This window comes from Colossoma macropomum, unplaced genomic scaffold (assembly GCF_904425465.1).
Source record: "Colossoma macropomum unplaced genomic scaffold, Colossoma_macropomum, whole genome shotgun sequence".
NCBI lineage: Eukaryota > Metazoa > Chordata > Actinopteri > Characiformes > Serrasalmidae > Colossoma > Colossoma macropomum.
This window is the reverse complement of record NW_023494801.1, coordinates 29945814-29966873: the sequence shown is the minus strand read 5'-3', so window position 1 is coordinate 29966873 and position 21060 is coordinate 29945814. Positions and strand designations below refer to the sequence as shown.

General features: G+C 36.3%; 1 protein-coding gene across 1 annotated transcript in view; it reads right to left on the bottom strand.

Moving 5' to 3' along the window:
• Positions 1-21060, bottom strand: part of LOC118821041 (cytokine-dependent hematopoietic cell linker) — a 41069-nt gene that overhangs the window by 2902 nt on the left and 17107 nt on the right. The window contains exons 5-16 of the mRNA XM_036589450.1: positions 20757-20809; positions 20610-20652; positions 19280-19342; positions 17871-17905; positions 16705-16724; positions 15435-15590; positions 12263-12302; positions 12149-12167; positions 11386-11458; positions 6645-6673; positions 4853-4941; positions 3484-3561 (exon numbers count right to left, since the gene is read on the bottom strand). Coding sequence (XP_036445343.1) covers positions 3484-3561; positions 4853-4941; positions 6645-6673; positions 11386-11458; positions 12149-12167; positions 12263-12302; positions 15435-15590; positions 16705-16724; positions 17871-17905; positions 19280-19342; positions 20610-20652; positions 20757-20809 — 698 coding nt within the window. The remainder of the gene's footprint in view (positions 1-3483; positions 3562-4852; positions 4942-6644; positions 6674-11385; positions 11459-12148; positions 12168-12262; positions 12303-15434; positions 15591-16704; positions 16725-17870; positions 17906-19279; positions 19343-20609; positions 20653-20756; positions 20810-21060) is intronic.

Below are 21060 nucleotides of genomic sequence, written 5' to 3'. Positions count from 1 at the left end.
TTTATGCCTTAATTATGTTTATTTTATTAAAAAGAAATGATTGAACATTCCATTTGGTCATCACTGATACAATCATAACACTACTGAAACTTTACCAAATTTGAGCATAACTCAAAAACGCTAGCCAGCACATGTCTACAAACGCAGCTTTAAACAGATGTACACACATAAAATAATAATATTTTTCATGAAAACACAAAAAAATGATTTAATTAAAGAAAATATGTTTTTCGGTAGTGACAATTCTTAATGTTACACACTGATATTCAGACTTTCAGACACATTTACTTCAAAACAATGAGACTGCTCACCATGTGGCCATGAGGGACAGGGATGCAGTCTCACTACCTGCCCTAAAATACAAGGGTGTGGCTAAAATAATGGACTAAAAATCTTTGTGTTTCTGTAGTGACATGAAAACATGGGACAACAAATTTTGAATAAAGCTTGTTTATTTAAATTCACGTAAATCTAAATCTTTGAACTTCAATTTAAAATAGACAAAAAACACAAAAAAGTATAGCTAAAATTTAGAGTTTGGGACAGTCACCTCCCAATAGAATGTACCTTATAAATGATGATTTTGTATATATTTAGCTTATTAATTTACACAGTAATAAGCTAAATATATACAAAATCATCACTTATAAGGTATTTTATATTGTAAGGTGGCTGTCCCAATCCATAAATTTCAACTATAATTATATATACTTATAATTATACTTTATTACTTGTAAATATCTATGGTTTGAATACTTTTTTATTGTTTTTTCAGTTTTTACAGTTTTTAATAGCTTGGCACTATTGGAGTATGTTACTATGGGCTCAGATGTGGCTCAGCCAATCACTTCTGTTATCTGAACAACACTACCCATCATTCAGTGTTACCCAGGCAGGGTCTGAGTTCTGAAGGAGTTGTGATGTAAACAAGTGGCCTGAGATCCCATCAGTGCCAAAACACACCAGAAAGAGAAATGAGTTTCCTACCATAGTGAACTCCAAAGTCAGCAGCTGATTTTCTTTCAGGTTCACTTTCACAGAACTGACTTTGTTTCATTTAAAAAGAACTGTATGTGAAAACACCCTTAGAGGGGTGTGATATCATTTATCAGGTTCCCTTGCACATGAAAACCCAGACTCAGCGGTCTGAGACCACTTGAAACGCTGAAACTGACCAAGTGTGAAAACTCCTTCAAATATTGAGCGTAACTGCTTGAATTGAAACTAATTTTTTGCTTGGATGATTTTATACAAATCCATGGCATGACCTGTCAGGCTCAGCATGAGCTAGTGTGTAATGATCCGGCAGTGACAGTTCAACAGCAAACTGTTTGAGCTGTTCTTTTTCTTCTGATCTTTACATAGAATGAATGAGGTATCCCAGCTTTCAAAGGCAGGTCAAGATGCTGTAAGTATTAATTCCCCTGAGGAATCAATCCTCTGTCTTTGGTTACTGAAGCTAATGGCAAATTAGCAAACACTCACTGTTCCAGGTGAAGATGAAGCGCTATTACATGACCAATAAGTGCATGAGAACTTAAATTGGGATGGTGATGTGTTGATTGCTATTGTAAGAATAATTACTTTGTAGAAAATCTGACATAAGCTATAATAAGTTAACGCTGTTAGCATTTATGCTATTGGCCAAAGAACAAGCGTGTTTGCTCATATTTTCACACTTAATTGAGAAAATGTCAAGCTTTGCTTGATTCTACATATGATCATGTGTACATGTAAACATTTGCGTGACTGCACAGAACAGTGTGGTGTACCATTTTATATCGGCAAATAAGTAGCTAATTAGCAAGGAAGGTAACTAATTATCCAAATTAGAAGCTTTAGAGGGACATAAAATGTCCAGAAGTCCATTAAATAGTTTGTTGTGTTTATTATTATGTTTTCAGCTGTCTCTCGAAATGAAATGTGTAGCTGCATATTCATGATTATATGACCACAAATCAACCACACAAAGTCGTGAAGAAATTGACCAGGGAAGATCAGTTTAAAAAGCTTTCTGTTTTTCCAAAATCTTGGTTAAGTAGCTCTCAGGATTGGTGCAAAACCCTGTTGTACTAGTGCAGTGCTAAGTAAGTTCTTTGCTGGTACATGTAGGGTGCTTTCTATTGAGAGGTGACTGTCCCAAATTGCAATCTCTAAATTTCAACTTGTGAAAATAATACATTTTTTATATGTTGTTTTTTGTTAAGATCTTTTTTGATTTCTTTTAAAATGAAGTTGAAAGATTTAGATTTATCATGATAACCCTAATTAAAAAAATGCTGTCCTATATTTTCATTGGTTTTGTGTTTCAGTTTTCATGGGTTTCAGTTTTGTGTTCAATACCAAAACACAAAGAGTTTTAGCCCATAGGTGGAGACTTATTTTACCTACACCCCTGCATTTTAGAGCAGGAATTATGACTGCATCCCTGTCTCTCATAGCCACATGGTGAGCAGTTAGATCCAATTGTTTTGAAGTAAAGCTTAAGAATTGTCACTACCGAAACACGTATTTTCTGCAATTACAACTATTCAAAGCTGTGTTTGCTTGTCGTGTACCAGCTAGCATTTTTAAGTTATGCTCAAAATGAGTCACTATTGAAACTTTTGGTAAAGTTTCAATAGTGTTATGATTGTTTTGGTAGTGACAAAATGGAATGTTCATTTTTTTTATTAAAATAAACGTAATTAAGTTATATTGTCACTCAAAGTAAAAAGATTTTAATCTGAAGACCAAGTTAGTTAAAAATCAGAAGTGTGTTTTCAACTCTGACTTTGAACCAATTCAGTGGAATCATTCATACACACCAAGTTACTCCTACCTGGAACCCCAACTCAATGGCCATTTTATCAGAAACATCTACCTCATAGGTGCACTTTGTAAGACTGTAGTCTCTCTGTTGCCTTACTAATACTAACCCCAATGCTAACGCTGTTGGGAATTCCATTTGAACATCTACAGCAGGGGTGTCCGGTCTTATCCACAAAGGGCCAGTGTGGTGGCACTCCAACAAAGCAGGAGGTCACCAGATGAAATGTTTGAAAACTGTGACCAGCTGATTAAACAAGTGGAGTCAGGTGAAATCCAGCTTGTTTGGAGTGAAAACGTGTAGCCACACCGGCCCTTTGCAGATAAGACTGGACACCCCTGCTGTAGATGTTCAAATGGAATTCCCAACACCGTTAGTATTAGGGTTAGTATTAGTACCAGGGTAAGGTTTAGGTTTTCGGTTGAGGATAGGGTTAGGATTGGGGCCAGGGTTAGAGTCTAGGAAAATTAAGGTGAATTGAATAGATATTTAGTTGAATGTAAGTTAAGAGCTAGATAAGCACCTACAAAGCATCTAGTGGGATAGCCAAATAAAGTGCCTACTAAAATATCCAGCCAACAGCAGATCGGTGGTCAGAAACTGACCATTGATGAGGATGACTAAAACAAATTGTGCATCATCAAGTGGGTGTTTATGTGAGTGTGGATCTTTACCCGGTTCACCAGATGAAGTGCATGTTCTGCCTCTACTCTACTGAAGGCTCCTACGTACCAGTCCTCCTCAGAAGAGCCCTGAAATAAAACACAGGCAAGAACAGCAGCTTCTCATCAGTTCCTTAACAGAAATGCAGGTCATCTTTTGTTATTGTTCATTATCCGCCCCATAGGTTGATTGGTTTAACTTTTTGTATTGTAATTACCAGTGACTGTTTTTATTCATTCCTTTTGTTTTCTTGTAAAAGGGAAACATGAACATCACATAAATAAAAAGGGTTTGACTCCAAGCAAGGGCTGCACAATACATTGTTTGTTGAAGTACATGTAAAACATGCAGTTTAATCCATGAGAAATAATCTATGTTGAATAATAAATTGTTCATATTTCATGTATTACTTGTATGCCTATGTTACTGAAAAATATATGAAGATACGAACATAAGAAAACTCCACCCTTCCTTCCTACTACATCTGGTGCTTTTACTTTTGGTGAATGGGCAGGAAGCAAAACAGCTTCTGTTTGAATTGATTGAGCAGATAAGAAAAAAAAAAACGGAAATAAGCTCCTGTTGTGACATTATTAACCAGAGAAAACACGGGACATTTTCAACATACGTGTTAAACCACAAATCTAACTACAATTGATAAATGTTAAACAGTGCTAAAAAGGACAGTACAGTGCAGCTGGTTGTAATGTAAAGGGAAAGGTTCTATTTACAGCCATGAGTCCCTTTACTAAAGAACCCTTGAAGAACCATTTTTTTTTTACAGTGTAGTGTAGCTAGCAGGCTAACAGCTCAACACGTCACAGTACAAGTTAGTATTTCTAATACTGCAGCACCAGTCATTCGACTTCGCTTTGAGTCACTCAGATTTTAATCGTTACGCTCTAAAGCTTTCAATGAAAGTTAGCTTGTTAGCCTGATAGCTAAGCTACTTGCTAGCACCTAGTGCTAACAAGGACAGTAGAGTGCTTGACCAGCAAGCTACCAGATTCACACAACATATTTTATAGTTCATTAACACCATTTGCATTCTTTAATTCTTAAAACTTACTTTACTTTAGCTAACTGTGCTATTCAAAAGTCACAAACATCAGATATGTTAGCACAAGCATGTTCTGTAGCTAAAATTTTCCTTTCGTCAGATTGTAATCCTCAGGTTAGCATATTCTAACATATTGGACCAAGCTTGTGCCTGAAGTAAAATAAGTTGATACGTAGTGGCCTATGAATGTTGTATTTATTTTAATATAATTGAATGAGGTAATGCAATCTCAACTGGTAGCAAGGTAATTGTAATACTTGTATTTAGTTCATGTTATGCATGCAGTCCTACTCCAATCCTTATGTGTGGTGCATGTGTACCTCCATTGGTTTGCTGTGGCCTGTGTAGCTGCCCTGGTTGGCATCTCGTTTAACTTGCGGCCATTCGTGGTGCTGCCGTTTCGCTGAATCTATACTGGCGGAAAAACATCACACACTTAACCAACAGCTCAAACCACAGTACTGAGCTTACCATAAAACTACCATCAGCTGTGGAAAAGGAATTTGCGTCAAATTGAAAATCACTACAGTGGAAAAATCTGAAATATAATGCAAACATTACATAATTTTTCCTAAGCATTAGCCCTATCATCAAGAGATCGCGAGTTCGATGTCTGGTGATGCTACAGCTATCTGTGGCCGGGAGTCCAGAAGAGCACAATTGGCCTTGCTCTCTGGGTGGGTACGATGACCTCACCTCTCCCCTTTACTCAGCGTGCTGCTACTCAGCACAATGCTGCATTGGTGTCAGGATTTAATACAATCCACCTCGAAATGTAACGAAGGCACGGCTGCCACAGTGCAGTACTTTCAACAGATTTACCTCATTAAAATGCCTTCATAACAGTAAAAACAGTGAAAAGCAATGCACACATGACATTACTATTCCACAGGTGCCATGCGGCAAACCTCTACTACAGTTTTTCACATTGTGTGACTTCTTTTTGGTACTTCAAATGTATTTGCTTCATTGAAGTGCAACCAAAACAGTGAAATGCAATGCACACAAGATTGCATGTAAACAATAACATGCGGAAAACATTCCAAAAACGAATAGTAAAAAATCCATTTTAGTACTTCACAGTGGAACGCAATAAAGTTGTGCTATTATTACATTTCAAGGCAGATTGTATTTAATTCTGACATGAATTCATCTTTTGTTTTTAAATGCAAATCATCTTGCACTGATTTTCAGTTAAGAAGTCAAGTGATGTGAAAGCAATCTAATAGAGGATTTGTTTTTCATTTTGGCATGTATTCTGCATGTAACTATGGAAAAGTCATGTCATGTGTGCATTGCATTTCACATTTTTCCACTGTATGTACACTGTATGCACACGTAACCTGCAATACATTTCAAAACAACCAACACAAACAAGGGGTGTTTAACCCACAACAAGCCTCAAAGCACAGCAGTTGGTTTAGAACACTACTTCAAGCAGGTGATTTAATCTACAAAGCCAAACCAAGTGCTGTATGTAATAGGGATGCACTGAAATTTGAAATATCAGCCACTGAAACACTTTGGCCGAAAACGGCCAAAAAAACGGCACTTACAATTTTAGGCCGAAAGAGAAAAAAAATCTAATCCAAATCCAAAATATTTAGTAGGACACAATAAAGTGACAAAATGTACCACTTAACCATTTATTTGAATGATAATAAAAATAAGAAAAAACTTAAATAATCACTGTTCTTTTTACTCTCCTGCGCTGTTCAGTATCAAGATAAGGCACAGCACTCACTACAGGTTTAATACCCCTTGAAAATATGAGATCCTGCTTGATAGAATACAGTAAAACTTAAGTCTCTGCTAGCCCTGAGTGACCAACCATTGAACTTTCATATGCACATTCTGTAGCCTACACACTGTAAATTTAGCAGGATTATTTTGAGATTAGTTAGATTATTTTGAACACAGATTCCTTCATTAATAAAAGAGTATTTTCATTACTTTGTAGCTTTTATATTTTGTGTGTTTATTCAAAAGCATAAATTAATTGGCAAAAAAATACCAAAAAAGATTTTGGTTTTGGTTTCAGCAAGGAATTTTGGTAACTAGTAATGAATATGATATTTTCCCATATTTAATCATTTCGAAAAAAGAGATTACCTTTCAGGTCGTTGTTTTGCTCTGAGCAGCTTTAGAGAGAGAGAGAGAGAGAGAGAGAGAGAGGTTAATATCCACCATGACATAAAAGCATCAGAACTCTCCCCACAGCACTGCAACAAAAGCCAATCAGGATGTCAGCTAGGTTATTGCTACACAGTTTTTAGGTTCCATCCCCAGGTGGATAATGCTATTGTATCATTGACCAAGACACCTAATGACAAACTCTTCAAGGGTCTGTCCAGAGAATGTGTTGAGAGGAGAACTGATAATGTGTTCTAGGTTTGTCAGATGCTAGAGTGTGTTCCCGAGTGAGACCAAATAAATTGGTTCCCATGGGGCTTTTGTGCAAAATCACAGTTTGTAAATGCTCTTATATGGAAATGTGCACTAATTTTCTGAACACAAAATAGCACAATATTTTAACACAGCTGCTATATTTTTAAATGTCTTTGAATTCCAGTTACAGGACTTTCTAAGAGTACTTCAAGTAGTGGGAGTGAACAGCTTCACTCAGCCAATCAGCACTCAGTAGCAGTAATGCTAGCATTATATTACAGAAAACCTGTTTGCTGTAGAAGCATAGAAAGCTTTTGGTAAGATAAGCTAAGGCTCTGGTCTGTCCCTGTAATTGACCTATCTGTTCTCCGTCCATACTGTTTATTTTACTGCAGCCATTGCAAGCTTTACAAACATTCGCAAAAGTTCCTTTCAACCTAGTGAGAAATTGTAGACCACAACTCACATTCACAGTGGTGGCTACATAACGTTGAGTTACCAGTGTAAAGTGCTATGCTACTGAGCTGGACTGTGTTTGCCACCATGCTAATGTAAACTTGATTACACATTGGAAAAACTACTTCTAGTTCAGAGGCATAGCCACAGGTAGGCCTTGGTACAATGACAGTACTCACAAACTTTGTTGTTTGTGAGTACTGTCATTGTACTATGACCAATCAAATTATTACGGTCTCTGCCAAGGTTTGCCTTCTTTCTCTGCTTTGGGTTTTGTGAAAATGTCAGAGTAAATATCTAATGTCACCTCAGTGCATCAAGTTATCAAAGGTCAGACAGAAGTGAATCGCAATAGTTTTTCGTGCCTGCTGTCTAATCTGAGCTCTTGCCTACTGTCTAATCTGAACTCTGAACTTGACTTTGAGTCATCCTGCTGTGCCAGTATGCTTTAGCCTGTGACAATTAGGTTTAGGATTTTAAGCTTGCTCTGTTGTTTTCCCTCATCTTTGCACATATCAGCTGTTTGATTTCAATTTATGTCATCTTCAGTAGGCAAACATGCCTGTGGTGAGCTGCACACGCTCTATATACAACCCTATTTCCAAAAAAGTTGGGGTGCTGTGCAAAATGTAAATAAAAACAAAATTCAATGATGCACAGATCATTTAAACCCTATATTTCATTGAAAATAGTATAAGGACAGGATATCAAATATTGAAACTGAGAAATTTTATTGTTTTTTGAAAAAAAATATTTGCCCATTTTGAATTTGATGCCAACAACACATTCCAAAAAAGTTGGGACAGGGGCAACAAAAGGCTGGTAGTTGTTGGAATGCTTAAAAAAACACCTGGTGGTTAATTGGAAACAGATCAGTAACATGATTGGGTATAAAAAGAACATCTTAGAGAAGCTCAGTCTTTCAGAAGTAAAGATGAGAAAGAGTTCACCACTCTGTGAAAGACTGCACGGGCAAATAGTGCAACAATTCAAGAATAACATTTCTCAATGTAGAATAGCAAAGAACTTTTGCTTTTCATCATCTACAGTACATAATATCATAAAAAATTTCAGAGACTCTGGAGAAATGTCTGTATGCAAGGGACAAGGCCAAAAACAGTATTTGCTGGCCACGATCTTTGGGCCGTCAGATGGCACTGCATTAAAAACAGACATGATTCTGTAGTGAAAATCACTGAATGAGCTCAGGAACACTTCTGAAAACCACTGTCTCTGAACACAGCTCATCACTGCATCCACAAATGCAAGTTAAAACTCTAAAACACAAAGAAGAAATCACATATAAACAGTATCCAGAAATGCTGCCACCTTCTCTGGGCCCAAGTTCATTTAAAATGGACTGAGGGGAAGTGGAAAAGTGTCCTGTGGTCTGATGAATCAATGTTTGAATTTTTTTTTTAGAAATCATGAACGCTGTGTCCTCTGGGCTAAAGACCACAGCTTGTTACCAGCGTACAATTGAAAAGCCAGTATTAATGATGGTACAGGGGGACATTAGTGCACATGGCATGGGTGACGTGCACATCTCTGAAGGCACCATTAATGCCGAATGATATATACATGTTTTGGCAACATATGCTGCCATCCAGATGACGTCTTTTTCAGGGAAAGTCTTGATTATTTCAGCAAGACAATGTAAAACCACATTCTGCATGCATTACAACAGCATTACTCCGTGTTAAAAAGAATCCAGGTGCTAAACTGGCCTGCCTGCACCCACTGACAACATTTGACATATTATAAAATTAAAAATACAACAAAGAAGACCTTGAACTGTTGAGCAGCTGAAATGCTGTATCAAACAAGAATGGGAAAACAAATCACTTTCAAAACTACAGCAGTCGCTCTCCTCAATTCCCAAAAGGTTACAGAGTGTTGTTAAAAGAAGAGGTGATGAAACACAGTGGTAAACTTTCCCAACTTTTTTGGAACGTGTTGCTGCCATCAAATTCAAAATGGGCATATATTTTTCAAAAAATAATAAAATTTCTCAGTTTCAACATTTAATATGTTGTCTTTGTATTATTTTCCTTCAAAAAATATGGTTTACATGATTTGCATATCATTGCATCCTCTTTTTATTCATATTCTACACAGCATCCCAACTTTTTTGGAAATGGGGTTGTAGAAGGCTGTTGAAATGTTGTTTCAGAAGCACTGGAATAGGTGATGACTGCACTGCTGCAGGAATAGTTTATAGCCTGATGTAATGACACTGCGAGACATTAGCTCATTTGGAAATCTACCAAGTTAGGCCTGCCCACTTTTTTACATGTCTACCCAAAATTTTGTCCCTGCCTACACCACTGATCTCATCTGTCCTAAATATGTTACCTTTCCCATACATGCAAAGTAAATATAATATTGCACACTAAGTTATTTTCACTAAACTGATTGTGCTACAATTTGTCAAGTTGAATGGGAATTTTTTTTTTGTCTATGTTCTGTAAAGCTGGTAAAACCTTGCGACAGTTTCTGTGAGCATGGATAAATTGCATTATCTGCAAATTCTTAATCTGCATTCTCCTATACAACTGTTAAGTATTATTTCAAGGCCTCATTTTTCAGATCCAGGTCATAAATGGCCACTGCATTATAAAGTGTTTTCCTTGCTCCCATAAAAGGCCCAATAACTATTTTAAACTTTGGGCATTATTGTAAGGCAATTTCTTTGAGCTACAGTTGTACAGTTTTTGTGCGCCCACATGAAATAAACACATACCCTCTAGGGAGAAAATACTTCTGCAAATCTTAATGCACAGTTCCTGTTAGCTAAATTTAACATACTGGGGAAAAAATGTGGCCTGTGCAAAGGTTATGGCACATTTTATATGTTATGTCTCATATTTCAGCCAGAAAAAAAAAATAATAATAAAACAAAAATAGAAATTGTGAAAGAAAAATAAATGTTAACTTATTTTCACTTAGAAAATCAACAAAACGTATAATTTGACTAGAGAGGTTCAAACTAATCTCTATGACTGGGAGATAATCTGGAGGCCTTACAGGTTTAGCCATCAGTCTTGCTCCTGGTCATATTTTTTATGTTTCCCTGCTCTAACACATCTGAGTCAACTCTTGAGATAATTATAAAGACCCATAATAAGCTGAGTTTACACATTGCTCTAAGGCCTCTATTGTATTGTTTAAGCCAATGAGGTAAAGTGATGATAGAATTTGTAAAGAAAACAAAGTAGTAGTAGTGGTAGTAGTAGTAGTAGTAGTAGTGGTAGCCTTCTTTACTATGGTGTGGAATCAGAATCAAATTTATTTTACACAAACATCACCATGTATTAGGAATTTGTCTTAATTGTTTGGGTGGTGTTTACAGTCAAATGCAAAGGCAAACCAAGTCAAACAGCATGTTTTGTTGATTTCCTAAGTGAAAAAAAGTTAACAAAGGATTCATATTTTCATACATTTTGATGTACAATTACGGTTTATTTGCTGAATTGAACATATTGTGGGGAAAATAGACATAAATTGTTGCCTGTGCATAAGTAATGGCACATTATATATGTGTTACAGTTAGCAAATAAATAGAAATTGCGTCTTAAAATTTACAGAATTTTTTTTTTCAAAATGTAATTTGTAATTTGAGTGTTTTTGAATTCAACTTTCTGTGAGCATGGATAAATGATTTAATTTGTTTAACATTTCTTTAGGAACTATTCAATGCTATTTTCTGCTCAATCTGAAAGGGGGCTAACAAAGTATGCAGAGAACCAGATGGACTACAGTCTGTAATTGTAGAACTACAAAGTGCTCCTATATGATAAGTGGAGCTGATAAAATAGACAGTGATTGTAGATACAAGATGTTCCTAATAAAATGCTCAGTGAATGTATATTGCATCTGCAGTTGCATATACATATACAAGGCTCAGAACTTAATCTAGTAGCTATGTGGCTATTAGACTACACGTCCAATATACCTATAGCCACAACAGTGCTGTAAGAAGTATTGTTATTAGTCCAGAGTGAATTACCTTCGTTCTAGGTCATGTGACTCCAGATCCAGGGAGAGTCTATGGGAGGTGTCACCCTTGAACCCTGAGAGAGCTAGAGTTGACAGGATGAGTAGTTTTGTGAATTTAGGATTCTTTCACTGAATCACATTAAACAGTCTGCTTAAACAGTAGTTCATCATTTTTCAATACTGAATCCTCTCTGAACTCTGAGAGCTTGGGCTGGAGCTCTGGGTGGCATCTATTTTGAGCTATAAAACTGGACACACACATGCGCACCCCACCCTCTTGATGAACAGAGGCTGGACTGAGAGAGAACTGAGGGGTGCAAAAACTTTATCATGGAAAATGGAAGGTATAAATAGAAATTTATGGGACGTTAGATTGGAAAGAGGAAGAGCTTCAAGTATGGTCCACCACCCAAATTTCAGTTTTCTTGATCATCATTATAAGCAGCAGTGCAGTTGGGTTTAAACTAACATGTCATAATTTGTCTCTATATCATCACATTTTTTGGCTCTAAAATGTTCTGCAATACTAAATGTGTCAGATGTTGATAAAAAGTTTTATTGGATGCATTTGAACCAAAGTTGCACTGCATGTGATTAAGGACAACAAAATAGAATGCATCATAGGATCTATTTGTCTATTTGTCTAGTCATTACAAAACCAGTTTGGCTTCCAATGTTGAGCTCAAAGAACTGGCTGGTCTACAGAAATTACTAGAGATGACGAGATGAATTAGAGTGAACAGGACTGAGAGAAGATCAGCTTAGACACTTACCCAATGACCGGCTGTTAACCTGGCAGTCAGAAGAACAAAAAGAGCACATTTACTGCCTGTATGGTATCAACGATGCTTATTCATGTCATATTTTTCTGAAGAAAAGCAACTTACAGTCTCACTTCCTTGTGGGCTTGAACTGCTGCTGCTGCTGCTGAAGAACAAACAAGCCAATTTTACCATAATTGTATCATGTTATAAATATATATATATATATATATATATATATATATATATATATATTTATAACATGATACAATCATATATATATATATATATATATATATATATATATATATATATATATATATATTTATATAAAACTTCCTATCTATAAATACACCATTCGATATATTGTACTGTTGTACAGGTTGCTTCATGTGTTATGTATACTTTGCTTGTGTGTGCCTCTGGTCTAAATGTGTGCATTCATGTCTGTGCTTGTGTGTGAGTCAATGTGCACAGTACCCCCAGACTTACTGGCACTCTTGGTAATTATGAGACTATAAAAAATTGTCTGTATAATTTATTGTCTGTAAAATTTTATCTGCATATATTCTCATTTATATACTTTTTCAAGCTCGCTTGGGTCTTTACAAATGCTTAGTCAGCTATAACTATATGTAATCCATTAACATGAGAAATATCACAGAGCATACAATGAAATGAGCAATGAGTATTAAGCCCCCCCATCAAGGCAGTAATTAACAAGTTACATGGAGAACTTGCCTGGAATAGGAAAAATGTGTGTTACCTGGGAGCAGTGCCACAGTTCCAAAAGTGGAGGGGCAAAATTAAATTGTTCTTAATAAAAGAGGAAAAAAAAAAAAAACTTGACTAAAATGTGAAAGCTAACTAAAACTAACTTTCAGCTCTAAATAGAGACTCTGCCAAGGCTATAATATAATAATATATCCCAGTAAATGCTTAATTCACAATGTTATAAACATTCACTCAGATAACTAACTTAGCTAGCTAACATCTCAGAGGAACATCAAAGTCTAGTTTGGCTAGGAAGCAGTAAAAATATTTCAATTGACATTCAGTAATTGTATAAAAAATATTTCAATTGACATTCATTTCACAAAGTTTGGAACGTCAACAATAACTAAGTGCATAAATATTAGTTAATGCATCACATTTACTGGTAATAGATTGTAACTGGTCAGTTTAAGCTTATAGGTCACGTGTTCTGTGTAGTTGGCCCAGTACTTCCAAAGATTGTCAGTCAAATGCTTGCTTGCCCCATTGTTCCAGTGACCATGTATGTTGCCCTCATGCAAACTAAGAAGGTTTGTTTGAGAGGCAAAACTTTTTTCAAGAATCAGGACAAGTGCTGGAGATGGTTTTGTCCTGGGGTCATAAAGCCTCCAAAACTACAACTCAACAGCACCTCGATGTAAAACACTATTTAGAAGGCGTGCCTGAAGAAAACCTCAGAAGCCCTTGGAGTTCACGAACCATCACTGAAACCATGGTCAGATGAGACACAAATAGAGCTTTTTGCCAAAAAACACCACAGATGGGTTAGGCATAAAAAAAAACCTAATCCCCAACAAGATCTCACTTTTTACAGAGGATGTTCTTCTTTTTGACTGATCCCAAAACATCTTTTTTTTCATTTATAAGATGTATTACAGACATATAGCACTTTTACCAGATATAAGATTAATTTTAATAAAACTGAACTGCTGTTATCTGTATTTGATTATAGAACTTAGTAATAGTAATAGGTTTTCTTTCAGCTGCTCAACTACTAATTTTAAATATTTGTATAGAACTGTGGATGGCAATTTAAAAAACCTGTATAAACTCAACCTTGGTAGTCTCTTGGAGAAGGTGTGGGGTGTGACTTCACATGGATGGGTTTTCCACTTACAATATTTGGCAGAATCAATGAATTAAAAATAAAGTTCTACCCCAATTTATTTATAAATTTCAATTACTTCCTATCCATGTGCCAGTGTCTTTTTTCCCTTTCTGAAAGGACTGATCAGACATTTCATATGGTGTGACTTCAAGCGTCAGCCTAGATAAATTAGCTCTCAGAGGATTGAAACTTCCTCATTTTAAAATGTATTATTAGACAGATCCATCCGGGTTCCTTGCTTAGATATTTGATAGGGGCCCTTTTTCCCCCATGGCTTTTAAAAATGTTGAGATAAAGGAGGAAACTCCAACAGACCTGATATATAAATGGGATACAAAGTCAACTAAAATGGCAACAGATAACCCACTAATCATTCACAGCAAATTGTAGTGACTATTTGGACATGAGGGATCTCTCTCTCCTAAAATACCCCTATGGAAAAATAAATTGCTCCCAATGTTTCTTCAGAATGAAAGCTTTAGAGTATGGCCGGAAAAAGGAATTCAGTGTTTTGAACATTACTATATTAAAGGAGCTTTGTGGCTTTTGAGAAGGCCAAGAAAAAAATACAGTCTATGCAATTTTAATTATTTATAACTATGAGATTTTTTTCTCAAAACCAATAGTTAATTCTGGGGGAGCCTCCACATTACGACACATGGAACAGCCGTGTGTCACAGATTAGCCATTACAGAAAATTATTACTTGGATTTTATAAGGCACTCATGTCAAGCCAGTCTGTGTTTGAACCAAAAACATCAAAGATTAGATGGGAGAGAGATTTAGGTGTGACCATAGATGTGAAATTGTGGAGTGTTTTATGTAGAGTTGGTGTTGCATCTACCTTAAACTCCAGGAATACATTAATTCAGTTTAACTTTTTACATCAACTTTATGTCACCCCATCTAAATTGCTCAAATTTAACCCTTGTATCTCACCCTTTTGCTTCAGATGTGGCTCAGCTGAAGGAACTGTTTTTTTTTTTTTCTGACAAGAAGCTTGTAACATAATATCCAAGATTCATGGAATTGTTTTTCCAACAGATCCAGATATTTCTACTTCTAATCTCAGAAACAGAAATACTATAAAACAGAAGAGACTTGCATTAATCCTATTAGTGACTGCCAAAAAGTGTATTGCATTAAAATGGAAATCAGTCATTGTGAATGTCTAACATCAGCAGCTGTGTACCATTAGAAAAGGTGACATAAAGGTAACACAATTACAGATTGTAGTTCATCTGTTTCTCTGCGTACTTTGTTAGCCGCCTTTTACAATGTTCTTCATTGGTCAGGGACCCCACAGGACCACCACAGAGCAGGTATTATTTAGGTAGCGGATCATTCTCAGCACTGTAGTGACATTGACGCGGTTGTGGTGTGTCAGTGTGTGTTGTGCTGGTACGAGTCACTCACCCTGGCCAGGTGTGTGTATCGCTCTTTGTAGGACGGTGAGGTGTGCTGGGTGGGGGTCTATGTGGGGGTGAATCGCCAGCGTGATCAAAAGTCTGGGGTTTGGTGACTGGAGGACACAACTGGCTTCCCATGTCCCTTGGAAGAGATTTCACTGGCCTGGAACATAGACAAGGCCAAAATTCACTCAAAAAAGCTAATCCTTTGTAAAGTACTGTGCAAAAGAGACCACCCTTCATTTATTTCATATTTTAAAACAGACATTAAGTACAAGTTATTCATTTTTAAAGAGATCAGATATAATATAATCTATTTACATAAGGAAGAAGAAGGAGAAAATTGGAGTTTGGAGTTTAAAAAATATTAAAACTGTCACCATCAGATAAACAACACTTAAAGCTTTCCTCTTTGATAAGTAGGAGAAAATCAAGCAGCTTCAGATCTGAAAAAATCCAGAAGTGTTTCTGTCCATCCTTCCACTTTGAGAATGCTATGAGTCTGAAAGGATGTGTAGCTGTCAAGAAGCCGTAACTGAGAAAAGGAAATGTGCACTAGAACACAGAAACTGGACATCTGAGATGTGTAATAAGGTTTTATGGACTAATAAGTCAAATTTAAGATCTTTGGAAGTAACAGAAAGTCACTCAAGCAATGAGAGATTCTTTAAACCATGTCAACTAGCATCAGTTAAGCAACATCTTAATTGAAGGCATCATGAATGCTGATAAGTACAAACAAGCTTGAATACATTATGCCATTACCTTTGGAAAATGTTTGATTTGAAAGAAATTAATTCTACAGAAAGGTAACAACCCCAAGCACACTGCTGAGTTGATCAAGATGTACTTATCAAACAAGGAAGCTGCTGGTCTTCTCAGATGGAGCCCAGAGGTTTTATGGACTGATTAGTCTAAAATGGTAATCGGGATTACTTGGAACATGAGTAGCAGAAAAAGCAAGCAAGCAACCAAAACAATGACAAAAGACTGAACTTTTGTGGTGTGAGAAAAATATCACTGCAGATTTCTCTGAAAAACTGAAAGCAAGTCTCAAAAAGAGAAATCTGTACTAGGCATAGGTAAAGTGGACACACCAACTAAAAACATTATATTTTATATACATTACATTTAATTGCCGTTTAATAACTTACCAGTACTTAATGGCTGAAAATGAAATAAGTGAAGGGTGGTCCCTGACTTTTGCACAGTACAAATTCTTTAGGAGCATTTATTATGGCAATATAAAATATGGTGAAGTTAATAAAATTGTTTACCTTGGTGGTATCCTTGAGCTCTAAAAAAAACAAACAAATATTGACATTACAATCAATAACCTGGTATGACATATTTATCCATGTACTGTATTTGTTTGGCCCAACAGTAACAAGCTTGTTCATCGGGACCACACCTTTGAGTGGTCCTTTGTAGATGATTAATAAGTATTAATAACACATCAACAAACCACATCCTGGCCTTAACTCTAACCCTAATCTCAACCCCAAACCTCATTTTAAGGCACACCCTGGCCCTACCCCTAACCTTAGCCTCAACCCAAAACCTAATCTTAACCTTTACCTTGGCCCTCATCCTAACCCGAACCTTAACTTTAACTCAAAACCTATTTTTAACCCACACCCTGGCCCTAACTCTAACCCTATCCTTAACCCAAAACTTAATCCTAACCTTCACCTTGGCCCTAATCCTAACCCTGACTTTAACCTCAACCCAAAATCTATTCCTAATCCTTGCATTGGCCCTAATCCTAACCCTAACTGTAACCTCAACCCAAAACCTATTGCTAAACCTCATCCTGGCTTTAATCCTAACCCTTACCTTAACCTTAATGGAAAACTTAATCCTAACCCTCACCTTGGCCCTAATCCTAACCTTAACCTTAACCTCAACCCAAAACTCAATCGTAACACTCACCCTGAATCTAATTCTAACCCTAATCTTAACCTCAACCCAAAACCTAATCCTAACCCTCACCCTGGCCCTAACCCTAACCTTAACCTCAATCTAAAACTTAATCCTAACCTTCACCTTGGCCTTAATCCTAACTATAACCTTAACCAAAACCTAATCCAGTTAAAATCCAGTTCCAGAATGGTGTCAACAGCATGTCTAGAGATGGTCTGTATTATACCTGTTACGTATTCAGTGACCTCTCATGTTCACATCTACAGTTATGAACTTGAACACTCCAAATAAAGTGAAAAACAGCTGAATTCACCAGATTACAATAGACTGTAGTTAGTTAAAAGTCTCTAGATTATTTACTGAATGTATTCACTGCTGCTACATATTGATATGTTACTGAGAGTCTGTGGAGTGTTTATTTTCATCTAAAAAGGACCACTCAAAATAAAGTCACTGTGCATGATATGGTAGTAAAGTATGACCAGATGTTTGTGAAAATATATAAGTGCAGCTTGTTTACCATTTCATTAGAGCCTACAGTCTGTGGTCGTTGCTCTGCACACAGAGGAAAAGAATACATAAAATCTCTTGAGACACATTATTATACAAGGAAAGTAGTAAAAGAACGTTATGTTAGACACAGTTAGTCTCAGAAAAGCTTTAAGTGCCCCAACACTACAAAGGCTGTAATCACAGAGCCTTTCAAAAGTTTGAACACAACTATGCTTGAAGGACTGTTTTTCACATTTTTCAATAATAGTGAAGGGATATAGAATTATTCAGGGACCAAAAAGTATTAAATCAACACTACCCCTATTTTAGACTTAATAAGGAGTCACCTAGGATGCTTTTCTAACATGACTGAAGAAGGAACACATATATTTTTGCTATGGTTACACATTAATACTGGTGGTGAACTGTAATAAATACAGCCAGACCTTCAGTTTGGGCCATAAATGTCTAAACTCATTCAGCGCCCATATGTGATGTCAATTAATATGTTAATGTAAGGCTATCAATGGTACATATGAACACTTTGGGCCATTCTTGATTAAGCACAGACATTTGAAGCTTGTAATAGACATTAGAATATATTTACCATGCATGTTTCAGTTTAACAGTGGTTCTTTTAGTAAAGAGCACTGCCATGGAGATGTTGCTTTTTTTCATTTCTGACGACTGAGTAAAACCTGGTTAGACTACCAATCATATTCACAGTTAGTGATGTATCTTGGACTTCCAGAAGGCCTAGAGAGATATTTTCTCTCAGAAAATTGGCCCCACCCATGGAAAATGACAATATGATTGGTTGATTTCACTGTTACTTTCTAATTATGATTGAAGTGTTGTAGTTTGGGAGTTTCAAAATTCCAACCCTTTTCTTTCCAACCAAGACTAAGCAATTAAAAAAGAGTAGCACTACAGTCCTTACTTATTTAAATACAACAAGCGTGATGACACTAGAAATCATTAGGCCTTCAGAGAGACCTGAAGACTCCCCGCTGATGAATACAGTTAGGTTCATAAATATTTGGTTGTTGACAAAATTAAGAAAACAAAAATGTAGGACAATATATGATAATGGCTGTAATTCATACACCCAATTTGGATGTAAATTAGTGTAATTAAAGCTAATAGTCTGCATTGCTGTAGTAGCTAAAATAACAATAACTTCACCATCCAAATATTGGACCTGACTGTACTCTATAAAAACAAATTTCAGTAATTTAAGCAAAAGCGTTTCAAACAAAAATGTCTTTAAGGAATAGAAAACATGTAATCAGATGTGCTCAAACTTTTGACAACTAGTCCATGTAGTAGAATCTACATTTAACCCAAAGTTAGGAATGGCTGTTAAATGCCAGTCTTCAGGTTGCACAAAGACGACTGTGTGCCTGTATGAGAGAGGAATAGAGAACTCAGTCAAACCTGATGTAATCTTTGGCTGTCTGCCTGGTTTCAGGTCTCTGTTTATAGCCGGCGCTGCATTTCCTGTTTAAAAGGAAGTCAAAGCACAATTAAAGTAATTATGGGTGTATTCCTTTCAAACATTCTCATAATTGACCAAACCATGCTCCCATTAACAGTAGCTACTGTTGCTATGTTGGACAAGCTTTACGGAAGGTCCAATTCAACCTTGTGAAATATTTGTTTACCTACCTCCTCTCTACACTCATTGTCCATCTTATCAGGTCCACTTATAACAGAGTGTATTTTGTATTGCTGCAATTACAGACTGCATAATTTTATCTCCCCATTACCTCTTTTGATAATGGATTAATTTGGCCTGAACACAAACGCAGCCTGATAATCCTCTGTCCGAGTCTGACCCAACTCGATATACATCATCATATTTAATGTTGAACTTGACCCAACCCGAACAACATCAAGTTTTGAGTCCATAACTGACCTAAGTCCAACAAACTTGACCTGATCCAAACTACAGTATCAAGTTTTCAGCTAAAAACTGACCTGTATCCAATAAAACCCCATCCAAAGCCAACACGACCCAAACCACATCAAGTCCAACAAAATTCTGTCCAAATTTGACCTGATCTGAAAACCACATCATCAAGTTTTAAGTCTAAAACTGACCCAAATCTAAAAGGGTTCGGTCCAAACCCAACCCAGCCCAAATCACATCAGGTTTTGAGTGCAAAAGTGACCTAACATTAACCACATCATCAAGTTTTAAGTCTAAACTCCAGCAAAATTTTGTCTGAAACGAACTGATTCAACAAGCAGTACTTTTGAATGAACATCTCAAAAATGTTTAATCTGGATAAACTTTCTGTAATCTGCAGTTATCTATGTGGTTCTGATATAGCAAGATAGGCTTCACCTGTTTACATAGAACATGTCACATATTACAATTAAACATACAACATAAAAAGTACTTTACAAACTAATTTTAACCTTCTTTTGGCTGCACTAATCTGCATTTTCCTTAATATATTTGCTATATTTTTCATCCATTCATTTTTTCACAAGCACAGACCTCTGTGGTAAATTCTATCAAAAACACGAGTGAGTGATTCCAGCAAGCCAGCCTAAAAATATTTTAAGATAATGTGGAAAGGAAGAATAAACAAAGGAGAAAAACTGAAATAGGTAAAGTAGTGAATGCAGGTAAAATTATTAGCCAAGGCCCTGGAATTATAAAAATCCTTGAGATTTTTAATGTGGTTTTAATTAGTGAGCAGTTACATATGCAGTGGCCCAAAAATAAATAAATAAATCTCCTGTAAGATGAAGTTACCTATTGTTCTCTTCGGCGGCCGTGGAGGAATGTCCAGAACACTCTGCAGATACAAAAATAAACACGCTTGTCAGCTTTAAACACAATATAACCATCTAACGTACTCCCACACATAATGATGTTTGTAAAGGATTGTGAGACCCTCACCTTGACATCTTCTGCTGCACTTCGAGAAGCCCATGTTCTCAGCGGAAGTCTGTCTGCAACACACACACAGTACCAATATTATATAGGCAGCAGGACACAGTTTTTTACACTGTAAATATATAGTAAACTACTGGCAGCAAAGTTACTGTAGTTAGTATTTACAGCACTTATTGTGTAATGTTTGTCTAGAATAGTGACATTGTGCTGTGCTTTTAAAGGCAGTACAAAGACTACATATTGATAGCAGTATATTACTGTAATCAACATTGTTCTCTTGTCTGAATAATATATATATATATATATA